The sequence below is a fragment of the Trachemys scripta genome, chromosome 2 (genome assembly GCF_013100865.1).
Source record: "Trachemys scripta elegans isolate TJP31775 chromosome 2, CAS_Tse_1.0, whole genome shotgun sequence".
Taxonomy (NCBI): Eukaryota; Metazoa; Chordata; order Testudines; family Emydidae; genus Trachemys; species Trachemys scripta.
Window position 1 is genome coordinate 84,170,072 of NC_048299.1, and position 24,337 is coordinate 84,194,408.

Below are 24,337 nucleotides of genomic sequence, written 5' to 3' on the forward strand. Positions count from 1 at the left end.
ACAGATGCTTCCAGCCCTAATCAGAATTTGTGAAAGCTTAAAAAAGGGCTTAAAATAAATATTGTACTATCTGTGTTCATTCCTGGAGTCTCTTCCTTTATATTTTTCCCAAGTTCAGACCTGATTTTGACAAGTGCTTATCACCTTTCAGACTCTCATACAGAACCAACCTAACAAAGGATCTATCTGTCTACATAGGTAGGAGAGGGCAAACTGTACAATGCACCTGGTATCGCTACCAAAACCAGCTTGAACTCTGAAAGGAAGCTTCTCCAGAAAAGACTGAAAAGTTTCAAAACCTCGAGGTCAGGAGATGTTCCCTTTCCTTGGTACCTTATTTATTTATTTATGTTAAAAAAGAAGCATTATCTCACCGAGTGGGCTACAAAATGGGGAAAAGGTAGGGATGACAAAAAACTTGCTAAAAAGAAATTTGCGCACTGAAGAGACCTGGCATTCAAAGAAATTACAGGTAGGAACATTGAAAAACGATGCGAGCAGCATCCAGAATTTAATCACAAAGTCTTCAATAATGAACTGTAAAGTAAAAGTCAGAATGAATGCACTAACTAATAGCAAAAATTAATAGTCACCAAAAACCAAAATCTACCTGCATTGACATCAGCAGAGTTGTATTTGGGGCATATTTGGCTCACTGAGTTTTCTCCTTATTGATCATTCTTTAAGAACTTTCAGTGATATGCAATTGCCAAGTATTAGTAATGCTTTACATGTTATAACAATAACTAACTCTTCCTCTGAACTCTACTGGGAGGCAAGTATGTAAATATTATCATTATCATCCCCAATTAGCTGATTGGGAATCTGAGGCAAAGGGTGAAGCGACTTGCCCAAGTTCACGGAGTAAGTCTATAACACAACTGGGATTAGAACTCAGAACTAGAACTGGTTGAAATTTTTCATCAAAGTGATAGTCTAATGAAAAATGCTTTGTTCGCAAAACTGAAAATGTCCTCCCTGGCTGCTTGCCTGGCAGGCTCTTGTCAATTTAACTTCTTGCCGGTGAGACTGACAAAAGCTGTCCTGGAGCTATGCCAAGGCAGAGAGCCTTGACACTCTGCTCCCCCAGACAGAGCGCCCAGTGTCCCAGCTGTCTGCCTCTCCAGTTCCCAGAGTTGGGGTGGAGGCAGGAAGGCTTGAGCGCCTGAGTGCTCTACTCTCCAGCTCCCAGAGCTGCTTGGGGCCAGGGAGGCTGAAAGTGACCAGAGCCTTTCTGGTGCACAGCTGGGAAGCCAAACAATTCTGTTTTGGTTTTTCCAAATCAGACTTTTTCTTGAAAACCCTTCCTGTGAAAAACATTGCATTTTTGCCCTTTTGTCCTGTGTTTGGGATGACTTCCCTCCCCCAACCATGACATTTTTCACAGGAAAGGATTTCCATTTTCCAGCCAGCTCTACTCAGAACTTCTCAACTCTCCATGTGCTTTTTCTTCCAAAGTGTGACATGGCCCAGTGCTTATGATGTTACCCTTTGGTTTCAGTTGTATGTGTAATACAAGATTCTCCTTCAGCTTCTCCTTTTTTTCCAATGATGCACATACCCACATTTGCAAGGATAAGTTGCTGCCCTAATGGAAACATCTGTGTGAAAGACTTCCACATTCTGGGAAGAGAATAGGAAACATTCTGCTTTTCCAAACTGCAACTCCGAACATCTTTTGGGAATAGGATTCCTATAAGTTCACTTTTCATTTGCTATTTTAAACTTCAGAATTCTTCACAGTATGTATAATGATTAAAGTGTAGCAACAAAGAAATATTTGTGTACTTTGACTTTGTTAAGCATCACAAGATCCTAAAAGAAAACAGAAGTGAGTATTATTGGAACATTAGGCCTCTTGATTGAATTCAGATGCTATTAATTACACACAAAGTAGCCAAAAGTATACTAACTGTGATTTAGCCTACTGTATTAGCCTTTTAAGTTCTACTTCACCCTTGGAGCAGTATGTCTTTTTTTTTTCTCCTTGCCATGCCAGTGTCTTACTGTACACTATATGAAAAGAATAGCTTACAGCTACAATGAAGTGAGTGACATGCCAAGGGTTTAAGATGGGGCTTGGCACTGAGTGACATACACGATCACGGGGAGTGTTGCATTCACCAGGGCAACCAAGTTATTTAACCATTTATTCATTTTATTTAACCAGCTGCTTGAAGGAGGAATAAACATTTATTCTTTTGCTCCATTTGCTCTACTGAATTTTCTAATTGGAACAGGCTTAGGTCCCAAATGGCTTATCTGGATATAGAGAATTTTGGGGCATTCTGAATGGTAATAAATAAATGATCAGATGTAATGTGGGAATATTCAGTGCAATGCTTTATTGTAGAACTATGCAGTGTGAGATCATTTATGCAAATATGAACATTTTCTTTATATAGAATCATAAAATTGGTGGATTGTGGCCTTAATAGGTTTGCCTTTGGGGAGGAAGTGAATGTAGGCCTTAGATAGTAGTGACAATTATGTAGTAGTAGTTAATTATGGATATATGATTACTGTGGTGGGTGGACATTAACACAATTGCATTGTACATTATACCATGGCCATTACATTATTTCCTATACTTGTATGGAAAGTATTGTTTTGCATATTTGAAACTTGTAAAAGTGTCTAGAACCTGGGATAGGTGCTTTTTTAGCAATAAAAGGCAAATAAACATTTCAGAGTTGTGTTTTAAAATTAGGCTCTTATTTAGGCACCTAAATCAGAAGGGCACTTTTCAGAAGCGGAGAGTAAGCAAAAAATTCCAGTGGGATCTACAGGTTTGGGGAAGGTCTGAAAGCCACAGAGGAAATTGGGAGTTGTTGCAGGGAAGGAAATGCAGAAGGAAGAGAGCATGGAGCATCACAAAGTTAGGGAAAGGGGAAAGAAACCGAGAAAGAACTTGAGGAAGGAAGAGGAACAAAAGGCAGAAATAGCAGTGGTCCTAACAGTGAATATATTTTCCCACAGAATGATGCTGAAAGTGACTTAATTTTAACAAAAGATTTTGTTAGTATTTAAGAGTCATATTCTATCCTTGATCGTTGTGGGAGTCCCCTTGTAGATTGAGGGGGGTATATATAACCGTAAATTTACACCCCAGCCCATGGGTTGTAATTAAAAATGGAATTTGGTGTTCTCCAGTACTCCTGCTGAAGACTTTCACATTAAGGAGGAGCGGGTATAGCAGAGTGTGGAGTAGCTATGACGATTGATTGGTTTCGTATATAATCCCGTAATTGTACTGTGGCAGTGAGCTAAAAGAAATTGGAATTATATGCCTTGGCAACTGCTCTTACCATGAATTATCTGATTGTGAGAGTGTAAATCCTGTTCTTTAAATAAAACTGTGGCCCGTTCCATGTGGATTTGTCTGGGATGTCGATATATGTGTGCTTTTTGTGGCAGTGACTTTAGTTTTGAGAAGGAAGCAGATGCAATAGAAGGCGGTGTTTCTGGAGAAAGTGGAGTGTGTTCCTTTATTTATGCTGCCTGAGGTGTCAGGCTGTGCATGTGAAAGGCTCAGAAAGAGTAATCCCTTCTAGCCACCACCTGCTGCCCTAGAGAGGGAATTTTTTTAAAATATATTAATGAAATTACAGCTACTGGGGAATGTGTTGAAATCAAAACTTATGTGTTCACAGTCACAGTGTGATTATCGAGCTGCAGTTGCGTTCCAGCTTTAGTGACTTTCCCCATACAAATGATGTATTGAAGCCAATGAACGTTTCAGCTATGAAAATGAGGTGGGGTGTGTGTGTGTGTGTTTGTGTGTCTGTGTAATTCACTTGCTTTCTCCTGTTAAACCAGAAAAAATAATGTAGAAATATATGGTAGTGCCAGATTTCAGATCTTATCTCACCATTTTTATATTTCCCCGAGGTAGCTGTTTTGGGAGAGGAAAGAGCAGTCTGCTTTTCGTTAGTATGAGCTTTCAGGAACATAATGTTATTTTGAAACTACGTACTTGCTACATTCCTAAATGCTCTGAAAACCAGGCTATGGTTCTTGGAAGTCTAAAGTTCTCATCAGTGAGCTAATGCGTACAAGGAATAAATCCATGTGCACCATACAATATGCTGTAGAACAGTGCATGTCCACACCCAGTCTGACTGAACCTCCTCTTTATCCAAATATGGGGATGTCCAGAGAGGAGGCAGCCTGGCTTGCAGGAAAGAGCAAAAGCTGGGAATTGGGATTTTTGTAATCTGAATTTGCTGTGTGATCTTGGGCCAATCAGTTCACCTCTCCTGTGCCCCATCCACAAATATAACTAAAGATACAGACCTAGCTTTGTTTTTAGGGTTTACTAGATAATTTTGGTATGGACCTTTAAATATTCAGTGCTGTATCAGTAAGCAGAGTAATGTAGAGCTATTAGTAGTACTGACAGGGCCCCGTTGTGCTGGGCACTGTACAAACATACAATGAAGAGATGGTCCTTGGCCCCAAAAGTTTACAATCTAACTGCGGGTATGTCTATACTGCAATCATGGTGTATTATGGAAGGTCATATAGACATACCTGAGCTAACTTTAATCTAGCTCTCTTGGATACCAGTAGCCGTAAAACCATGGCAATGTTGGCTTCAGCATGGGCTAGCCACATCCATATTTACCCAGGATTCCAAGTGGTTTTGTACATACCATTTGTGTGCGTGTGTATGCACTAAGTATTGTTAACTAGAGGGTTTGTGATTGTGATTATGTTTTTAACTGATAAACACTGATAAAACCCCATTGATTTTAGAACAATGAAATTGGTGTTTATCCAATAAACAACAAAAAAGGTTATTTGTCTATACTGAGCAGTAATGTGGACTATGGGGTTGTGATTTCTAAAGCACACTGACATGTTGCGCATTAATTGGTTCATATACACTCTACTTGTGTGCACAAAAAATTCCCTAGTGTGCTTTAATTCAGTGCTGTTTGAAACAGTACTATGTTAAAGCGCACTAAGGAATATTACAAAGAGATTACTCATTGCAGTATATATTGTAATATGTGCTATAATATACATTGCTCATTACAGTATAAACAAAGACGGAGCCCTGAATCCCCCCATTTTTTGGACATCTACATACAACTCAAAAATAAACTGAAAAATTAAATTAATAAACACAAAAAACCCAGAAATCCTAGTTATTTCTTCTTCTTCTTCTCTGAATCCCAGTTACACAGTTGAAACCCTGTTTATCACTGTGGTTTTGATGTCCACTGAAACTTTTTGGATTTTTTTATAGGCTGTGATTTGTCAGCAGTTCTTTTCAAGAACTGTGTCTTTTGATACTTTCTCAGCATAGATGTGTCATGGTGAAAAATGGTAAAGCCACAGAGCTGCTTGTGGCCCAGAGTTTTGTTAACAAATAATTGAAATTAGAGCTGTACAAGTGATTAAAAGAGTAACATAAATGAAGCTGATTTGACTTAAGGGCTTTGGAGCGTTTTCCTCGAATTTGGCTGTCATCAAAATTTCCAAGTTTCCTTTTAGAAATCAGAATCACTTGGGGTTTAATGGGAACCTGAGGCATGTGCCATGAGTGTATGATTCAAGTGCCAGGAATGAAATGTTCAGCTGGACCAAAGTGGAGGATCAAAGTGAGATTATATCCGAGAACAGTATCAGAGGGGTAGCCGTGTTAGTCTGGATCTGTAAAAAGCAACAGAGTGTCCTGTGGCACCTTTAAGACTGACAGATGTATTGGAGCATAAGCTTTCGTGGGTGAATGCCCACTTCGTCGGATGCATATCTGAGAACAGTAATCTTTCTAATGTACTTGGGCACATTTTTCAAAGCATCATTACATAGTTATGTCCCAGAAAAATACATGTGGTATCTGAAGAGAGAATTGCTTTCTTGCTGTATTTTGAATGTAAGTATCCTCTAGGAGATCTTTTTAGTGTCTCTGTAAGAATGAGTAGAAAGAGGAGAACATGTGGTGTAATTAATAGCCGGGCAGGATTCACTCTATCAGCTTTAATTAAAGACAAGTGGGTATGTGAAATATATTTCCCTGGGGCTATGCTGAGGGAATATCCACACATAATTATATCCACACACATAATTAATCTGGCTGCTGGAAGCCACAATTTCATCACTGAAAGAAAGCAGAAAGAGACCTCAATGAACAATAAGGGCACACTTCAACATCCACTGAAGTCAATGGAAATATTTCCAGTGACTTCAAAGGGCATTGGATTGGACCCTCAAGGTTCATGTTAATGTTTTGAAGTCATTAAGAACTTGATTTTTCCATATTGCATTAGTAGGGCTGGAAGAAATATAGGTTTTATCCCATTACCTGTACTGTTAATTGGTATGTGTTTACACAGGTGGTTGGGTACATTCTAGTAAGATTGGTGATTTGGTTGGGAATTTGTGTTTTGCTGTTATAATATGGATTTATTCCGTATAGTCTCCTTTTACTTTCTTAGATGTGTATACAGTGTGCCTGTATGTTCATGCAATATTGTTTTAAGAGATATTATATATGTGGTGTTTATTAAAACTCCATTAGCTATGCAGGTTTGGGCACTCTTATTATTTAACATTTTGTATACACTATAGCACCATAGGTATTCATGGTGATCTACAGAAAAAGTAAAGGAATGGTTCCTGCCTCAAAGAGCTTACAGCCTCAGCTTAGGGTACTGTAACTGGACTCTGCAGGGGATACTTGTAGGGGTTGGTAGCGAACCAACCGTTGCAGATCTTATTGGAGGTTTGGATGTACAGTAGAGTATGCTGTATGAATGCCCATCCACCTAGGTCCCTAATGGTTGTGGGTCTGAGCTGATATTTTGTTAGCTTGGCTAGAGTCTAAACTCTGACTGATTTTTAGGAGATTTCTGGGTTCCAGTCAAAGGATTTGCAAAGCACTAATGCCTGCCTTGAAACCGATGTTGAATAGGCTACTTGGAGTGCTGGGGTGGTGCACTGACTCTTCACCTCTGGAGAGCTAATCACATCACATAGCTACATAATTTGTCATTATTGGCAGCCCCTATTCAGAAAAGACCTCTTGCCACTTGCTGGTCAGGACTGGAAATTTGGCCTGTCTCTAAGCTTTGCTTGCATGTGCTCAAGGGAGTGTATTTATTTTCTCAATTTCATATGCATCAAATTCATAACTAATATTTTAATTAGATAGACAAATATTTCTCTTGAATGTTTATGAAAATCTGGAATGTTTGCCATTTCTTTACATACACATATTCAGAAGTCTGGTTTCAGAAAACTATATTAAATAGTACGGTAAAGAGTGTTTAGTCCTACCTTTTCACAGAAAACAGAATTCAGGCTCCATATGATCTGTGTCAAGGTGGTGTGAATTTGGTAGCCTTGGTTTAATGCCGAAGGGAAAGCAATCCATATTAAGGAGCTGTCCCTCCAAATATAAGTAGTGTGGCACAGTTTAGTACAACTGGCAAGTCTTTTTTGTAGTAAAGCCAAGAACTTGGTGGTTAAGGAAGTTGAATCACCCCCCTCTCTTTCCAGAGGCGGTTTTTCTGCCAGGCTAAGGTCGATTTCAGGGCAGTGTGTGAAAGATGAAATTTCCAGCACTGCACTTGCGAAGACTTCACATTTGTAGCCCTGTCTGTCCACTTATTTTCCCAGCATGACCAAAACAAAGTTTTCTCTTTTTGATGGGAGGGGTCAGCATTACAGATGTGCTGCCTCTGCATCTGACAGGTTTCAAATAGAGATGACCCAGACCCAAAGCCCTGGATCTGAAAGCCCCTGAATATCACAGAATTTATGGTTTGGTTCCATATGTTTCATTGTTAATGTCAGGTCCTTAGATTCCACCCAAATGGCCTGATTGATTTATTTTCTTAAGTGCAAATTTTGATTCCATTGAAGTTAGTAGCAAACTCTCTGTAGGTTTCAGTAGAACAAGGATTTAGACCATGAAGCCCTATTTCATAGCTTTATAACTGTTTTGATCCTCCACCTAATTCTGGTAGAATGTATCAATTAATTTTTGGCAATGAAAAGAATGGGTTGCCTGTAGATGCCAGCTACCTTTCCCAGCATCATCTTCATATAAGTTCTGAATGTGCTGTTCTCTTTCTTGCTACTTAACTGTGCACATATGCGTTATTGAGATGGTCACAGGCAAATAATTCTCTTGTTCATTTACTTTTACAGAGACGAGTCAAAGATGTGATATCCCCAATTGTGTTTGAAGCGGCATACAGTCTGGGGGAACATGTGATGGGAAAGGAGGAGAAGGAACTACCTGCTCTTAAGCCCATTCTCCGCTGGAAGAAGGGAGAGAAGATAGCACAGAGAAATCAGGTCAGGCCTTGATGGTTCTCCCCTCCCCCCCATTCGCCATGACTCTGTTCCAAGTAAAGGAAAGAGATGTTATCTATTCTGAATTGGCAACAGAATTAAACATAGGAAGTGATCGCTGATCTAGAAGTGTTACTATTGTCAAAGCATTTCTTATTGCCCAAATCATTCAGATTTTAGGTTGTGCTGGGTAAGTGTATGCTGCCGGAGAGACATTTGTCCACGCTACGGTCTTTTTATTTTTTTAATTTCCTAGTGTTGCTAGTATCAGGGCAGCTCTACCATGTTGTGTAGACCTGCTCTGAGTGACTTTAGGTAATCCGCCCCCATTCCAGCCCCTTCATGCTGCGTAAAAGAGATGGAATAGTGAAAAGGGGCTCTAAAAGCCCTGGTTCTTGCCAGGGGAGGAGTTCCACCCTTTCACAGGCAGCACAGAAGACAGCTGTAAGGCTGCTCTCTGAAAACCCCCTAACAAGCCGTAAGAGTTGAGGGGCGTGTCTGGAGTGAGGCTGCATGTGGCAGCCCTGTCAGGACATACCAGGGAGGCTGTAATTTAGACACAACTTCAGAGCTGTCTAAGTTATGCCAGGGGATCTTCAGCCCTCAAAGCAGCCAGGGATTGGGAGGGTGCAAAGATCATTTAAAGCTGCTGTAGGCCCTCTCCCCTTGGACTGTTTGTTCTGTGCTGTACCTGCTGGAGGAGCAGCACCATATCGCCTCTGTGGTGCATAGAACACTGGCAGCCACTATTTGCTCCCCACAACTATCCCTACCTGTGCTGCACTGGTTTGACAATGGTGGGACTTCCTTCAGAAAAAGTCACGTGTAGCCATATATTGGTAGGGCCCAATCCTTCTCCCATTCGGTGCCACTGGACTTTTTACATTAGCCTCACTGGGAACAAGAGAAGCCCCTTAGTTTTCAAATACTCTTTCTTTAGACAGCTAAGAGCCTTTAAATACATCTTCATATAGTTATACTCTGAATGATCTGGCATTTATCATGAATGTAAAGCATTTGTTTTATCAGGAAGCCTCTCAGCATTCTAGGCATTTAACAATGGATTGTCAGATCTGGCTTTAACCTGTGTTGGAAAGTTTATCACAAACTATATATTCAGCGATGCATTGTCATGCATAATGTTTCCTTCTAACTAATAATAATGGTGATATGTTTTTGAAGTTTTCATGGTGCTCAAATCTACAGGCCCCTGAGTTGAAAGGCATTCAACTAAAAGTTAACTGAAACTAAAATATTCCAAGATACGTTCTTTAGCACACATAAATGTGTGTTTTGACTTGATCTTCCATTTCACCTTTAGCGCTTGTATTTATGAATATGCAGTATTCAGATAGGTGCATTTTACTTTGAAAAGTTAATTTAAAAAAATTGAATTAAATCCAACGTTATTTAGAAATATTTTTCTAAAGGGGCTTTGCATGGCCAATATATGCATATTGTACTCTTGCAGATATAAGGTGGGAATTAGTTGCATAGCGGAGAGCTCTTACACATACAGTATGGCTGAAAACTGAATCATTTATTTAAGTTATGTCGGAGAAAAACACAGTTCTTCCTTTTTTGATTGGGTACAGCAAAGTCAGATATACTTTATTCTCTTAGGGTACGTCTATACTTACCTCCGGGTCTGGCGGTAAGCAATCGATCTTCTGGGATCGATTTATCGTGTCTTGTCTAGACACGATAAATCGATTCCGGATCGATCCCGGAAGTGCTCGCCGTCGACGCCGGTACTCCTGCTTCGCGAGAGGAGTACGCGGAGTCGACGGGGGAGCCTGCCTGCCGCGTGTGGACCCGTGGTAAGTTCGAACTAAAATACTTCGCTTCAGCTACGTTATTCACGTAGCTGAAGTTGCGTATCTTAGTTCGAAGTGGGGGGTTAGTGTGGACTAGCCCTTAAGCAATTGCGTAAAGGGAGAGAGTGCACTAGGACACAGGGTCTCCCCCTCCTAGGCAGGTCTCTCAACAGGTAAACAATTACAGCAAGCATTTATACCTTTTGTTACAGACAATAATAAGCAACAGCTGCATTTTGTTTATACATAGGTCATCTTGATATTTTATTTTTCTTACTTATTTAGACTTTAGTCTACCCTGTTGGCTACACATTATCTAGACAAGGTCGCAACAACTTCTTACGCAGTTCTTTCCCACTCGCCTTACACAATTCTCGCTTCTACAAATCTCGCGTTATTAGGGTTACAGTTAGCCTGACTCTTGCTAACAAAGACTGTTTGAATTTGAAATTTCCTTCCAATTCCTGTCAGGCCTTGCTCTGCTTCCACAATTACATTTTTTTTAAACCTGTATTTAACTTGAGAAGGTCAGGTCTAACCCCGGTGGGAGGGGGCTGGGATGTAGTGTCAGATCAGTATTAAAATAGCTAGATATAGAGATTATGAAGCACAGAGAGAAAATATTTTGAGAATTTTCCTAACTTGTTTTCTGCTGCAAATTGGATGGGGAAGAAAGAGCTAGTTTAACAGTCCCTTCTCATGTGCCTTCCAGATGTTGGATCTCTTAATTGAGGAAGACAAAGATTTGAAGTTAGAGTGATCTCAGCTGATAAATGGGGCTGAGTTTCAGATCTGCTATGTCAGTTTCAGTGATAAAATCCTGCTGAATAGCCTCTAGGAATAGCAGTGTAACTTAAAAAAATTGTATCATGTCCCAGTTACAAATGATCTTTGAAAACAAAGTAGGATAATAGTAAGGGTAATATCAAACTAATCTAATGAAAGGACCTACTTTTTCAAGGGAACTTGTGACTTTGGGTTCCCCAACTTTTGGGAGTCCAACTGTTTAATGCTTAAAGAGTGGGTCATGCCTGAGACTAGAAGGATCTATGTTGTGTACTTATGTGGCCTGCATTACTATAAATTAAGATTGCGAGGCACTCAGATACTAATGTATTTATCCTTGCAACTCCCCATCAAGGAAGGCAAGAAGTACTCTTATGTCCATTTTGCAGATGGGAAATTGAGACACAGAGAGACTCAGTGACTGGTCCAAGGTCTCCCAGGAAGTCTATGGCAGAATAGGGACTTGAATAGGGACTGGTCATCTGAGGTCCAGGCTAATACCCTCAGCATCCTTCCTCACTATACAGGCTGCAGAACTCTGTTCCACTCTTATTGTTGCAGAGCTCTCAATCAAAGGTTCCTTTTGCTCCAGGAGCCTCTCCCCTTGCTCAATTAAAAATATTTTCCCCTTGGTTGGGTGGGATTCCTAAAGCAATCAGTCCCACCCACCTCTAATTATCTGATTTTGCACTGTTCTATAGACATGGTTTTCAGTGGTCAGTATCCACCTTAAACTGGCAGTGACTGGGCACTGTCCATGCCAGGAAAACTAAAAAGGACTCCACCCTGAGTATGTATTGACTCAGGCTGAGATTGAATTGTCCTGTTCTTTTCTGAATGGAAAAAAAGGGAAAGATTCCAGTTCAAAGCTGAATTTGACCAGCAAGTCTCCAGTTATATTGTAACTTTGAAATATCTGGCATTAGTTAACGAACTTAAATAATAATTAGTGGAGGCCACTGACTGCAGCACATGACATGCATATTTTGGTAATCTTATTCTCATGTAATGATGGGCAAGGCCAGTGGTTTTCCATTGTTGGGCCCTCCTCCCATTTATCAATATAAAAAGGGCAGCATGCTTGAGATCCCATGATCCAGCCTGTTCATGACCCCCAGGTTGAACAGTCATGGGCTAGACCCGTAGTTCTCAACCTATTTACCATTGTGGACCACATCCAATACTACCTGTATGGCCCTGAAGATGTCATATGGGCCACAACATTGGGCTGATTGGGCCACAAGTTGGGAACCACTGGGCTAGACCAAGCACAATAGCCTTCATGCTCAGCAATACTATGTGTGTATGCAGGGAGACAAAAACATGATCTCATCATATTAGGGTACAGGATTTAAATCACCTAGAGCTTTACAATTTTTCCAGGGCATCGTGGGAAGAATCAGCTGAACCTTATCTGGATAACTAAAGATTTTTACTATGAGGATTTATGAGGTGATTTATTGGGGGTGGGTGGGGGGGAAATCCTTTGGGAAGGGTTGGAAGGAATTTGGCCTACTTGCGGACCTGGGGGTGGAGTTTGAAGGATAGTTCATTGGCCAGAGCCCTTGTTTTGAATAAGGGGGTGATCTCTGGTAACCTTATCAACATGTGCAGATTCTTTTATTGTTTTTAATATGTTTTCTCTGTTATGATTTTACCTTAAGAATTAAATGTGCTTGTTTAGAAAGACGTGTGGTAACTTAACTATGGCAATTACACTATGTACCCTCTCTGAGGAGAGACACACAGCAGGCCTGCTTAGGCAGAATGTCTTTTGCTGGGGATATCACAGTATAAGCAAGGAACTGTGCAGTCTGGAAATAACTTCTGCACCTCTGACTGGGGTAACTAAGAACAGAAACAGAAGGAAGAAAGCAACAAAGGTTGCAGGATCTCTTCAACATGCCACTCTTCAATGCCTCAGAAAATTTCAGCTTTGACAAGCCTTCAGAATGGACAGACTAGAAACAATATTGTCCCAGATTTCACACTGCACTCAAACTCCACAAAGGTATTTTCTTTAATTTGTGTTATGGGGAAACAAGGAGAGCATATCTTTAAGTCCTTTGGCTTTACTGAAGACAAACCATAAAGATAACCATGAAAGGGTTCTGATTATGTTTGATGTAAACTTTATACTTCAGAGAACTGTGGTTTATGAAAAAGCATGTTTTTTCCAGAAAATTCAAGAACCAGGGGAAAATGTTGAATGTTTTACAAGAGCTCTGCATACACTGGCTGAAAACTGATTTTAGGAATGCAAAACATAAATATATCAGAGGCAGGCTGGTTATTGGGTTAACAGATTATAACCTTTCACAACAGCTACAGCTGAAGAGAAATTTAACCCTAGCCACAGCTATATTGATAGCAAAGCAGTCCGAATTAGTCAAACAGAACAAAAGGCAGGAGCAATTTGAAAAAACCTGAAACTAGTTTAGAAACTGTGAACAGACACTTAAGTATTAAAAGTCATTGGCACATAATCCCTGAGGCAGGGAGAGAACTCCTAGACTAAGAGGGGCAAAGTCCAGCCTACATATATAAGGTGTGGAAAAAGTGTTATCCCAAGAGATGATGCATGTCCAGCTAGAGGTATATAGTGTGTAATGCATGAAATATGGACATTTTGCAGCTGTTTGCCACACCAAAGCAGTTGGGGAGTTGACTCATATTGCATACAGTCAAGACCATTGTTTCTGGGATCTATCACTTGTGATGACGTAGAACCTGCCTGGAGAGAGAAACTGAATATTTGTGGCAAGACTATTGGCTCAGGGGCTTACATCACAGTCATCTCAGAAGGGACATACAATCACCTTCAACTCCTTCCAGAGCTGAAGTCACCTGACACAGCTCTGGCAAGTTTGACTGCTGTATTTGGGAGGGGCAGAGCACACGTGCACACACACATGCTCACACGTGCACGCTGAAGCCAGTTTCCTTGGATCAGGAGCTGCAGAAGCGCCCTGAAAGTTGAGGGTTCACAGGTGCCTGAACCATGGCTCCGCCCCCCCATGCTGCAATGCTCCCCACAAGCCCCTGCCCTCATGCCATCCCGTCTTCCCGAGCCCCCACTTCATGCTGCCCCTTCTCCCCCAGGCCCCACCGCTGCACCACCTCTTCCCTCCAAGACCCCGCCCCCTGCTCGCTCCTTTCTGCCCCTCTCCCCATCGCTTGCCCTTACAACTGGTAAAAAGTGGGAGGGACATGGCCCCTTGGCCTCCCCCCACCCCCGGTTCTGGTGTCCCTGCCTTGGCTCACTGGCGATTTCTCTCCCCACCTGCCGTGGGTACCTGGGCTACCTGTGCTATGGGGGATGGGCTGGCTTAAAGAGGAAGACACAGCTGCTGCTGGTGGCCACTCCAGCGCCGACTGCTGCAGCGATGTCGCTGCTCTGGTGCTGCAGTGGGCACCTCCCTGCTGCGTCTGCTACTGCTGCTGAGGGGACGCCACATGCTTCTCTTCCCCATTCCTTTTCCCATTGTCCACTACCCATCCTCCTTCCTCTGCTCACTGTCCACTACCCCATCCCATCCCCGTCTCTTCCTCCTGCCCTATCCCACTGTCTTTTCTCCCCATCCTTCTTCCCCCAGCCCCTCCCCCCCTCACCCGGGCACTCACCAGGTACTAGGATGCAGGAGGCAGCGTCCAGCTGCTGAGGCAGTGGCCCGGAGCACAGAGAAAAAGCTGCTCTGTCATGCTCTTCTGAAACTAGGCAGAGGGGAGGCACAGCGTGGGAAGGACAGAGCCCCCCTTCCTGGCAGGCCGAGCAGAGCAAGCCCTGCAGGGCAGCTCACTGCTTGCAGAAATGGGGTAGGGGGAAGTGGCACATAACCCTGCATGACCTCCTCCTCTCACACACCTCCGCTCTGTTTGGTGGGCAGTGCCCCCCAACATTCCTCCAAACTACACCCAGGGGCTAGCCCTGGAGGTATTCAGAACAGCATGGGCCAGTTCATCACAGAAACCTCTTACAAGGACAAAACCTTTGCATTCAGAATGCATGTGATCAAAGGATCGGAGACAGACAACCTCTCAGCCTCATCATGGCAGCTGTGATGGGCCTAGTGAGAAAGATGGAAGAACTTGACAGAGGATTTGATGATATTGGACTTTTGAGAAGAGATGCAGTACAAATCAACTTGAGACAATGCTGTACCATTCAATGGTCAAACACCTCTACCTGAGGCACCTTGGAAGAAACTAGCTGCAGATTTGTGCAGATTCCAGGTATATCATTACCTTGTTGTCGTGGGCCTTGTCTACACTACGAGAGTAGTTCGATTTTACTTAAATCGAATATTTGGAATCGATATTGCAAAGTCGAACGTGTGTGTCCACACTAAGGACAGTAATTCGACTTTGTGAGTCCACACTAACGGGGAAAGCGTCGACATTGGAAGCGGTGCACTGAGGGCAGCTATCCCACAGTTCCCGGAGTCCCCGCCGCCCATTGGAATTCTGGGTGGAGCCGCAAATGCCTTCTGGGTAAAAAAAAAAGGGGCCAGGGTGCTTTTGGGTAACTGTCGTCATCCGTCCATCACTCCCGCCCTCCCTCCCTCCCTGAAAGCGCCGGCGGGAAATCATTTCGCGCACTTTTCAAGTCATTGACAGCGCGGACGCCACAGCACTGTGAGCATGGAGCCCACTGCAACCATCGCTGCAGTTGTGGCCGCTCTCAACGCGTCGCAGCTTATCATACAGGTTGCCCTGAGGCAGATGCAGAAAAGTCAGGCGAGGAGGCTACGTCAACGCGGTGATGACCTGAAGTCTGAGAGTAGCACAGACCTCTCAGAAAGCAGGGGACCCAGCGCCGAGGACATCACGGTGGCAATGGGTCATGTTGATGCTGTGAAACGGCGATTCTGGGCACGGGAAACAAGCACTGAGTGGTGGGACCGCATAGTGCTGCAGGTCTGGGATGAATCACAGTGGCTGCGAAACTTCCGCATGCGGAAGGGAACTTTCCTTGAACTTTGTGAGTTGCTGTCCCCTGCCCTGAAGCGCAATGACACCCGGATGCGACCAGCCCTGACTGTCCAGAAGCGAGTGGCCATAGCCCTCTGGAAGCTTGCAACGCCTGACAGCTACCGGTCAGTCGCGAGCCAGTTTGGGGTGGGCAAATCTACCGTGGGGGTTGTTGTGATGCAAGTAGCCAAGGCAATCGTTGATGTACTGCTGCCAAAGGTAGTGACCCTGGGAAACTTGGAGGCGATCATAGATGGCTTCGCAGCGATGGGATTCCCAAACTGCGGTGGGGCCATAGATGGAACTCACATCCCTATCCTGGCACCGGACCACCAGGCCAGCCAGTACATTAACAGAAAGGGCTACTTTTCCATGGTGCTGCAAGCACTGGTGGACCACAGGGGACGTTTTACCAACATCAATGTCGGATGGCCGGGCAAGGTTCATGACGCTCGTGTTTTCAGGAACTCTGGTCTGTTTAGACGGCTGCAGCAAGGTATTTACTTCCCGGACCACAAAATAACTGTTGGGGATGTGGAGATGCCTATAGTCATCCTCGGGGACCCAGCCTACCCGCTAATGCCCTGGCTCATGAAGCCCTATACAGGTGCCCTGGACACTGAAAAAGAACTCTTCAACTACCGGCTGAGCAAGTGCAGAATGGTGGTGGAGTGTGCTTTTGGACGTCTCAAGGGGAGATGGAGAAGCTTGCTGACTCGCTGTGATCTCAGCGAAACCAATATCCCCATTGTTATAGCAGCTTGCTGTGTGCTCCACAATCTCTGTGAGAGCAAGGGGGAGACCTTTATGGCGGGGTGGGAGGTTGAGGAAATTAGCCTGGCTGCTGATTACTCACAGCCAGACAGCCGGGCGATTAGAAGAGACCAGCGGGAAGCGCTGTGCATCCGGGAGGCTTTGAAAGCAAAGTTCCTGAGTGAGCAGGGTAACCTGTGACTTTCTAATTTTGTGTACAGAGAAGCCTTCACCCCACTTCCAACACACGTTTCAAAATAAAAATAGTTCTACTTTGTTAAAGCACACCGTTTTCTTTAATACTGTTTTCGCGGGAATTTTTTAAAACTGGGACGCAGACTGTGGTGCGGAGCGGGTGTAGTGTAGTCGCGCGAATGCAGCTTCTAAACTCAAGGACTGACAGGCTCCGCTGCGGTGGGATGGTTCTTTCAACGGAGCCTGTCACCCCTCCTGATACGGACTGTGTGTATGGGGGGTCTATGTGAGTTTGTGGCAGGGGTGGGACGGTTACAGATCCCCTGCTGTGTGGCTCTGTGATCCTGCCTAAGGACCGCCGCTTAAGATCTCTAACTGCCCTCCCCTGACACAAAGTCACAGAGCAACCCAACCCCCACCACATAACATGAAAAGAACCTCCCAGACTAACCAGGGTAAGTAGTCACTGCATCACTGCACTATGTATGTGCCCTGCTGCTGTGCCTGCCCCCTACTATGTACCCTGCCAAAGGTGACTGTCCTGTCCAATTACCAACCCCCTTTCCCCCCCCTCCTCCAAAAGAACATGATGGAAACAGTAGTTAACAGAAACATATTTTTTATTATCAACTACACATGGGACTGGGAAGTGAAACTTGGACGGGGGCTTGTGTCAGGCGGGAAGGAAAGAACTTGTCAAACTTTGGGGAATGAGAGCCTTCTGCTGCTCGAGCTCTCTGCAGGGGTGGAGTGAGAGTTAGCAGGGACTCTGCCGCCTCTCCTTCTGTGCACTTTGGGTGAAGGGAGTATGGGACTTGGTGGCGGGGGAGGGCGGTTAGAGATGGACTGCAGCGGGGCTCTGTCCTCCTGCCTCCGTTCCTGCAGAACATCCACAAGGCGCCGGAGCGTGTCCGTTTGCTCCCTCAGTAGTCCAAGCAGGGTTTGAGTCGCCTGCTGGTCTTCCTGACGCCACCTCTCCTCCCGATCCATGTTGGCTTGGTGCATTTGGGACAAGTTCTCCCGCCACTGGGTCTGCTGTGCTGCCTGGGCTCGGGAGCAGGCTATAAGCTCTGAGAACATGTCCTCCCGTGTCCTCTTCTTCTTATGCCTAATCCTCCCTAGCCTCTGGGAGTGTGATGACAGGCTAGGTTGTGAGACAGTCGCAGATGGGGCTGTGGGAATGGGAAAAAGGGAGTGAATTCCTCAGAAAGATAAATGTAGTTGTGAACAAAGAACATAGTCTTTCTCTGTGAACAGGACCATGCACAGCACCTATCACATGCGCACTCAGCACAAGGTCGAATTCTCGGCCTTCGCATTCAGTGTCTGGGGTTTTGCAGAGCACTTTTGAGAACCCTGTCAGGACAACGGAATTGCTCTTGCACGCAGACATGGTAAGCCGTAGATTCGTGGCAGCTTAAAACTTTAATATTAGCAATGGCCTCATTTCACATTGAAATCAATGTCGGTCCCTGCTGCCAGCAATCCGGCAAGCAGGAAGTCTGCTCCTGTCCCACACCCTCGCGGCTGTCCCCGGGAACGATCCCTTTCGGCTGACCCTCTCCCGCCTCCACCGCGTGGCTGCAAACCAGCGGTTACAGTTCTGTAAAGGAACGGTAAAGCAGTCCCAACACTAACATTCCCCTACCTCATTCAAAGCAGGTCATCATGAGCGACATCACCCTCATGAGGATCTCTGAGAGCGACAGACAGAGAATGCTCCGGGAAAGCCTTCAAAGACCAGGGCCGTATGCCGCCATGCTGTGCCAAGCAATGATTCCAGAGTACTTGCTAGTCTCGTGGCGCGGCAACGTGTCCTACTACGGAGGACCCAATAAGGCCGCTCTCCCCAAGAACCTAATGCAGCGGATTTCAAATTACCTGCAGGAGAGCTTCCTTGAGATGTCCCAGGAGGATTTCTGCTCCATCCCCGGACATATAGACCGCATCTTACTGTAGCTGCAGTAGCAGGGACTAAACAGTAGAGCGGCTTGGGCAGGACAATCATGCAAAACCGGACATTGCTAGATTTTTTTCAAATAGTTGCACTGCCCATGACTGAACCGTTAAGTTAATCAAACTAATCATGAGAAACCCATTTTTTAAATTGTTAATAATCATGTTCTGTTACAAATAAATGTTTAGATGTTTACAACACTTACTGGATGATCCTTCACCAGATTCTGTGTCTGGGGTAACGGCTGGGGAGGGTTGGTAGGGGATCTCTGTAAGGGTGATGAAGAGATCCTGGCTGTCGGGGAAATCAGCGTTGTGAGCGCTGTCGACTGCCTCGTCCTCCTCATCTCCTTCCTCATCTTCCCCGTCCGCTAACATGTCCGAGGATCCGGCCGTGGACACTATCCCATCCTCAGAGTCCACAGTCAGTGGTGGGGTAGTGGTGGCGGCCGCACCGAGGATGGAATGCAGTGCCTCGTAGAAACGGGATGTCTGGGGATGGGATCCGGAGCGTCCGTTTGCCTCTTTGGTCTTCTGGTAGCCTTGCCTCAGCTCCTTGATTTTCACGCGGCACTGCGTTACATCCCGGCTGTATCCTCTCTCTGCCATGTCTTTAGAGATCTTCTCATAGATCTTTGCATTCCGTCTTTTGGATCGCAGCTCGGAAAGCACGGACTCATCGCCCCACACAGCGATGAGATCCAAGACTTCCCGATCAGTCCATGCTGGGGCCCTCTTTCTATTCTGAGATTGCACTGCCATCAGTGCTGGAGAGCTCTGCATCGTTGCCAGTGCTGCTGAGCTCGCCACGATGTCCAGACAGGAAATGAGATTCAAACTGGCCAGACAGGAAAAGGAATTCAAATTCAAATTTTCCCGGGGCTTTTCCTGTGTGGCAGTTCAGAACATCCGAGCTCTTACTGCTGTCCAGAGCGTCAACAGAGTGGTGCACTGTGGGATAGCTCCTGGAGCTATTAGCGTCGATTTCCATCCACACCTAGCCTAATTCGACATGGCCATGTCGAATTTAGCGCTACTCCCCTCGTCGGGGAGGAGTACAGAAGTCGAATTAAAGAGACCTCTATGTCGAACTAAATACCTTCGCGGTGTGGACGGGTGCAGGGTTAATTCGATGTAACGGCGCTAACTTCGACATAAACGCCTAGTGTAGACCAGGCCGTGGACTATTATTCTAGGTATGTAGAAATAATGTACTTGAAAGACATAACATGTTGCAGTGCTATCGAGAAACTTAAATACACTTTTGCTCACTTTGGTATTCCAGAACAACTAGTAATGGATAATAGACCACAATTTACTTCAGCAGAATTCAAATGATTCCAAAGGAAATATGATTTTGATCATATTACTAACAGCTCACATTATCCACAAGTCAATGGAGAGGCTGAGAGAGCTGTACAGGCAGCCAAGAACTTCCTGCAGCAGATCAACACCAAGAGCGGCTAATGGATATAGTTCAGCACAACTCCTGATGGGAAGACAGCTCAGAATGACAGGTTCTTTTGCAAAGTTGGATCAGTCTCCAAAGTAACCAAATCAGATAAAAAGACTAAAAGAGCTTACAAATACTTTTAGAACAGTTATCACTCAGTTAGAGACCTGCTAGGTCTAGAACCAATGACTGGGTTCATGTCAAATTGGATAGAGAAAGAGGATGGACAACTCCTGCTGTCATAAAGAAACAGAATGTGGTACTCAGATCATATGTGACTAAGAACGACAGTGGAGAGTTCAGCAGAAATTGTTGACATCTACACTATGCTCCTCGGAAACTACAATCAGCGGAGCAAACTCTATAGATGGCAGATGCAGAACAATAAAACGACGACTCAAGTATTCCAAGCCAACCACAGCCAGTCATTGCACCTAATGAACAGCCAAATGACCAAGTTGTTACATGTTCGGGTTGTGTAATTGGAAAACTAGTATGATACAGAACTGCTTAACAGACTGATATGTACAGAGTTTCAAAGACAGTGTGATAGTGTAAACATAGTAAATGGTAGGAATATAGAAATTAAAGGGGAGATGGAATGCAAAACTGTGGCAAAATGCTCAACCACTAGGTGTCACTGTGCATAAAATACTTTATTTAAATAAACTTCAGCCAGACCTGGCAGATCATTAAAGGATCTTATGATTAAGGGTAAGATTATGTCATGAAGCTCATGGAAGTCACTGATCCCATGACTTTCAGAGACCTCCGTGACATTTTCCAGCACTGGGATGGTGGGATGGAGATGTCAGCTAATGGGCAGGACCCTGGAGCTCCTTGGCGGGTGCTAGACCTCCCCACCCCACCCCCCCCTCGGGCTTCAGTCCTCCCCCTGTCAACCCCATTTTGTGTCAGTTATTTTTAGTAAAAGTCAGGGACAGGTCACAGGCTTCCATGATTTTTTGTTTATTGTCCGTGACCTGTCCATGACTTTTTTTTACTAAAAATAACTGTGTCAAAATCTTAACCTTATTTATGATCAACCCATCTGGTGTGGATAAGCAAGCTCTGTGACCAGTCCATATTTGGTCCAGAAGAACATGACAGATACATTTATGCTTATTAGTTTTCAGTTGCTAGATAGCAACTTTGTTTAGGGAGCTTTTTCCAGACAGCTGATTTCCTTGGGGAGCACCTCTTCCTCTTGTTTGTCCAGTTTTCTATCTTTTTCTTGTTGCTGTTAGATAGATATGTCCATGTTTAATATATTATTGCTTCATCAAAAGAAACAAAGCAGGGCCCTGCTGAAATCTAAAGCCAGCTTTTGTGGAAAGGAGAAATGATTGCGTTTGGCTTTAGATGATATGATAAATGGTAGTATATTAGTACTGATCCTTAGGTACAGAACTTTCCTCTCAATAAATTCAATGAGCAAATTCATTTCCCTCCACCTTTCTCCAATTAGAGAAGTTCTTATGTGCTTTAGTTTAATAAAATAATTATTGCTGGCCATTTCCCTCCCATTTTCCTATGCTAATCCATTGTAAATTTGAAGCTCTTTTCTTTGTGTAACACTTCTTCATGGGAACACCTGGAGCCCCGGGTGAGCTCCCTAGCTGATTTCACCCCTCCCCGCACCCACCGCCCACGCTGTTCTGACTTGGCTGTTTTGTTTAATAGCAGGATTCTTCTGATCATTTATAGCCCCTGTGGAGTTCACTCCCCTGGATTGAATTTGCTTGAATATTTCCTAGACATATTCTCTAAATAATTTGTTCTTATTTTAGCCAGTGTATGTAATTAAATCCTGGAAGGCATTCAGGAACGTTAATTGCTTCTCTTGAGGGAATTGAATTCAGGCTTTTGCACCTGGCTCTGTGGGATATTTGATTTAATAGACAAGTTTATCATAGGGACATAGAGTTTAAGGCCAGAAGGGACCAGATCAGTCTGACCTCCTGCGTATCACAGGCCACCAACACCACTGAGCACTCGCACACAAACCCAACAACCAAAATTAGACCAAACTCTTACAGTCCTCCGTAAATTAAACTATTATGTGCCACAGGTAGAAAATAGGAGGAACTGAGGTGCACCAATGCCTAAAGTTCCTTCAATGACAGGGAAATGATCAGGTGGGACATAGCCAGATGGTCCTGGCAAACAACCTGCATCCTATGCTGCAGAGAGGAAGGTGGGAAAAAAACCCAGGTCACTGCCAATCGGACATTGGGGGGGTGGGGGGGTGGGGAGGAAGGGGGCTGAATTCCTTCCCAACCTTACATATGGCAGTCAGTTAGACCCTGAGCATGTGAGCAAGAATCAGACTGCCAAAGTTCCACAGATAGTAGCCCACAAAAGCTTATGCTCTAATAAATTTGTTAGTCTCTAAGGTGCCACAAGTACTCCTGTTCTTTTTACAAATAGCTATAGTCTGGTGAAGCGGAGGGTGGCTGGGCGGTTTCAGTAACTAGTAGTTTACCTTGTAATCAGTAGATATTTCAATCTAGTAGCTTCGCTTTTAAGGGCAATTTGAAAACTTACAGCTAAGATTTAAAAAAATTAAGGCCTAAAATTAAGCTTGTAAGGGCCACATTTCGGCACCTACGTGCATGGCCTGATTTTTAAAAATCCAGATTGAATTTCCAGTCACTGAAGATTGGATTCTGCTACCTTTACTCATCTTGAGTAGCATCATGGGACTACGTGTGGAACAAGGTGTGTTGGCTCAAAGTGTGTAAAGGTAGCAGAATCTGGTTCTGAATGAATTTACCATTGATCCAAACCAAATGAAAAGGTTGGGTTTTGAGGAGTTACTCCTGTTTGTTTCTCCCCAATCTCCTCAAGACTCCCATGTTAGCTGCCCACTTGCCCTCTTGCTGTGGAAGGAAGGAAGGACACAGCTCTTTCTGAAACCTAACACCAAGCACTTTAAGGGCTTGGGGCTTATTTTGGAGAAGGCCCCAGCTTTCCAGAAGCTTCTCTGAATTTCTTGGGGGTTGAAGATCTCACAAGAATTCATTTATTTTTACGTTTTTATTTGCTGCAAGATTTGTGGTATTTTCGCTTTCTGATTTGGCCAGAAATACTACAAACACAGACTTTCTCATGGTGCTATATTTAAGTTGTTCCACTTCCATTTGTAGAACTAGGAAGTACAGAGGAATATGCAGAAATGCTAAGTAACTGGGGAAGGGAAGAGGGGAAAGAGCGCAACTTTCTCAAACTTCTAAACAAAAATTTGGCTAGCTCAAGGTTTGAGTCCATCCTTGTTTTTATCCAACTTGGTTGGTTCATCTCTAGGGTTACCATTCGTCCGGATTTACCCGGACATGTCCTCCTTTTGTGTGCTAAAAATAGCGTCCGGGGGGAATTTGTAAAGCACTCACAATGTCCGGGATTTCCCCCTCCCCCGGCAGAGCGAGCGGCTGGGAGGGCTGCAGGAAAGTCCCGGGCTGGACTCCGGAGCAGCTTCCTCCTCCCACCCCCCCCCTGCATTCTGAGCCGGCCGGCAGCTCCTCCTCCTGCAGCCCGCTCCGGCAGCCCTGTGCAGGGCCAGGGACCGGGTTTTGTGTTGTGTAGGGGAGCTCAGCCATGTGTCCGGCTGGCACAGAGCCCAACACCCTGTTCTGAGCAGCAGGGTAAGGGGGGGCAGGAGAAGGGACAGGGAGGTTCTGGAGGGGGCAGTCAAGAAACGGGGGGGGGCTTTTGGAGGGGAGTGGAGAAAGTTTTGGGCAGTCAGGGTACAGGTAGGGAGTAGGGTCCTGGGGGGCAGTTGGAGGGGGGGTCTTAGGAGGGGGCAGTTAGGGGACAAGGAACAGGGAGTCTTAGGTAGGGGGTGGGGTTCTGGAGGGCAGTTAGGAGCAGGGGTCCCAGGAGGGGGCAGTCAGGGGACAAGGAGCGGGGGGTAGGGGGCTGGGAGTTCTGGGGGGGAGCTGTCAGGGGGCAGGAGTGGGGAGAGGGATCGGAGCAGTCAGGGGACAGGGAGCAGAGGGGTTTAGATGGGTTGGGAGTTCTGGGGGGGCTGTCAGGGGGCAGGAGTGTGGAGAGGGATCGGAGCAGTCAGGGGACAGGGAGCAGAGGGGTTTAGATG

General features: G+C 44.7%; 1 protein-coding gene across 1 annotated transcript in view; it reads left to right on the plus strand.

Moving 5' to 3' along the window:
* Window positions 1–24,337, plus strand: part of ITGA9 (integrin subunit alpha 9) — a 305,446-nt gene that overhangs the window by 145,254 nt on the left and 135,855 nt on the right. The window contains exon 16 of the mRNA XM_034759490.1: window positions 8,164–8,313. Within this exon, the coding sequence (XP_034615381.1) occupies window positions 8,164–8,313 (150 nt within the window). The remainder of the gene's footprint in view (window positions 1–8,163; window positions 8,314–24,337) is intronic.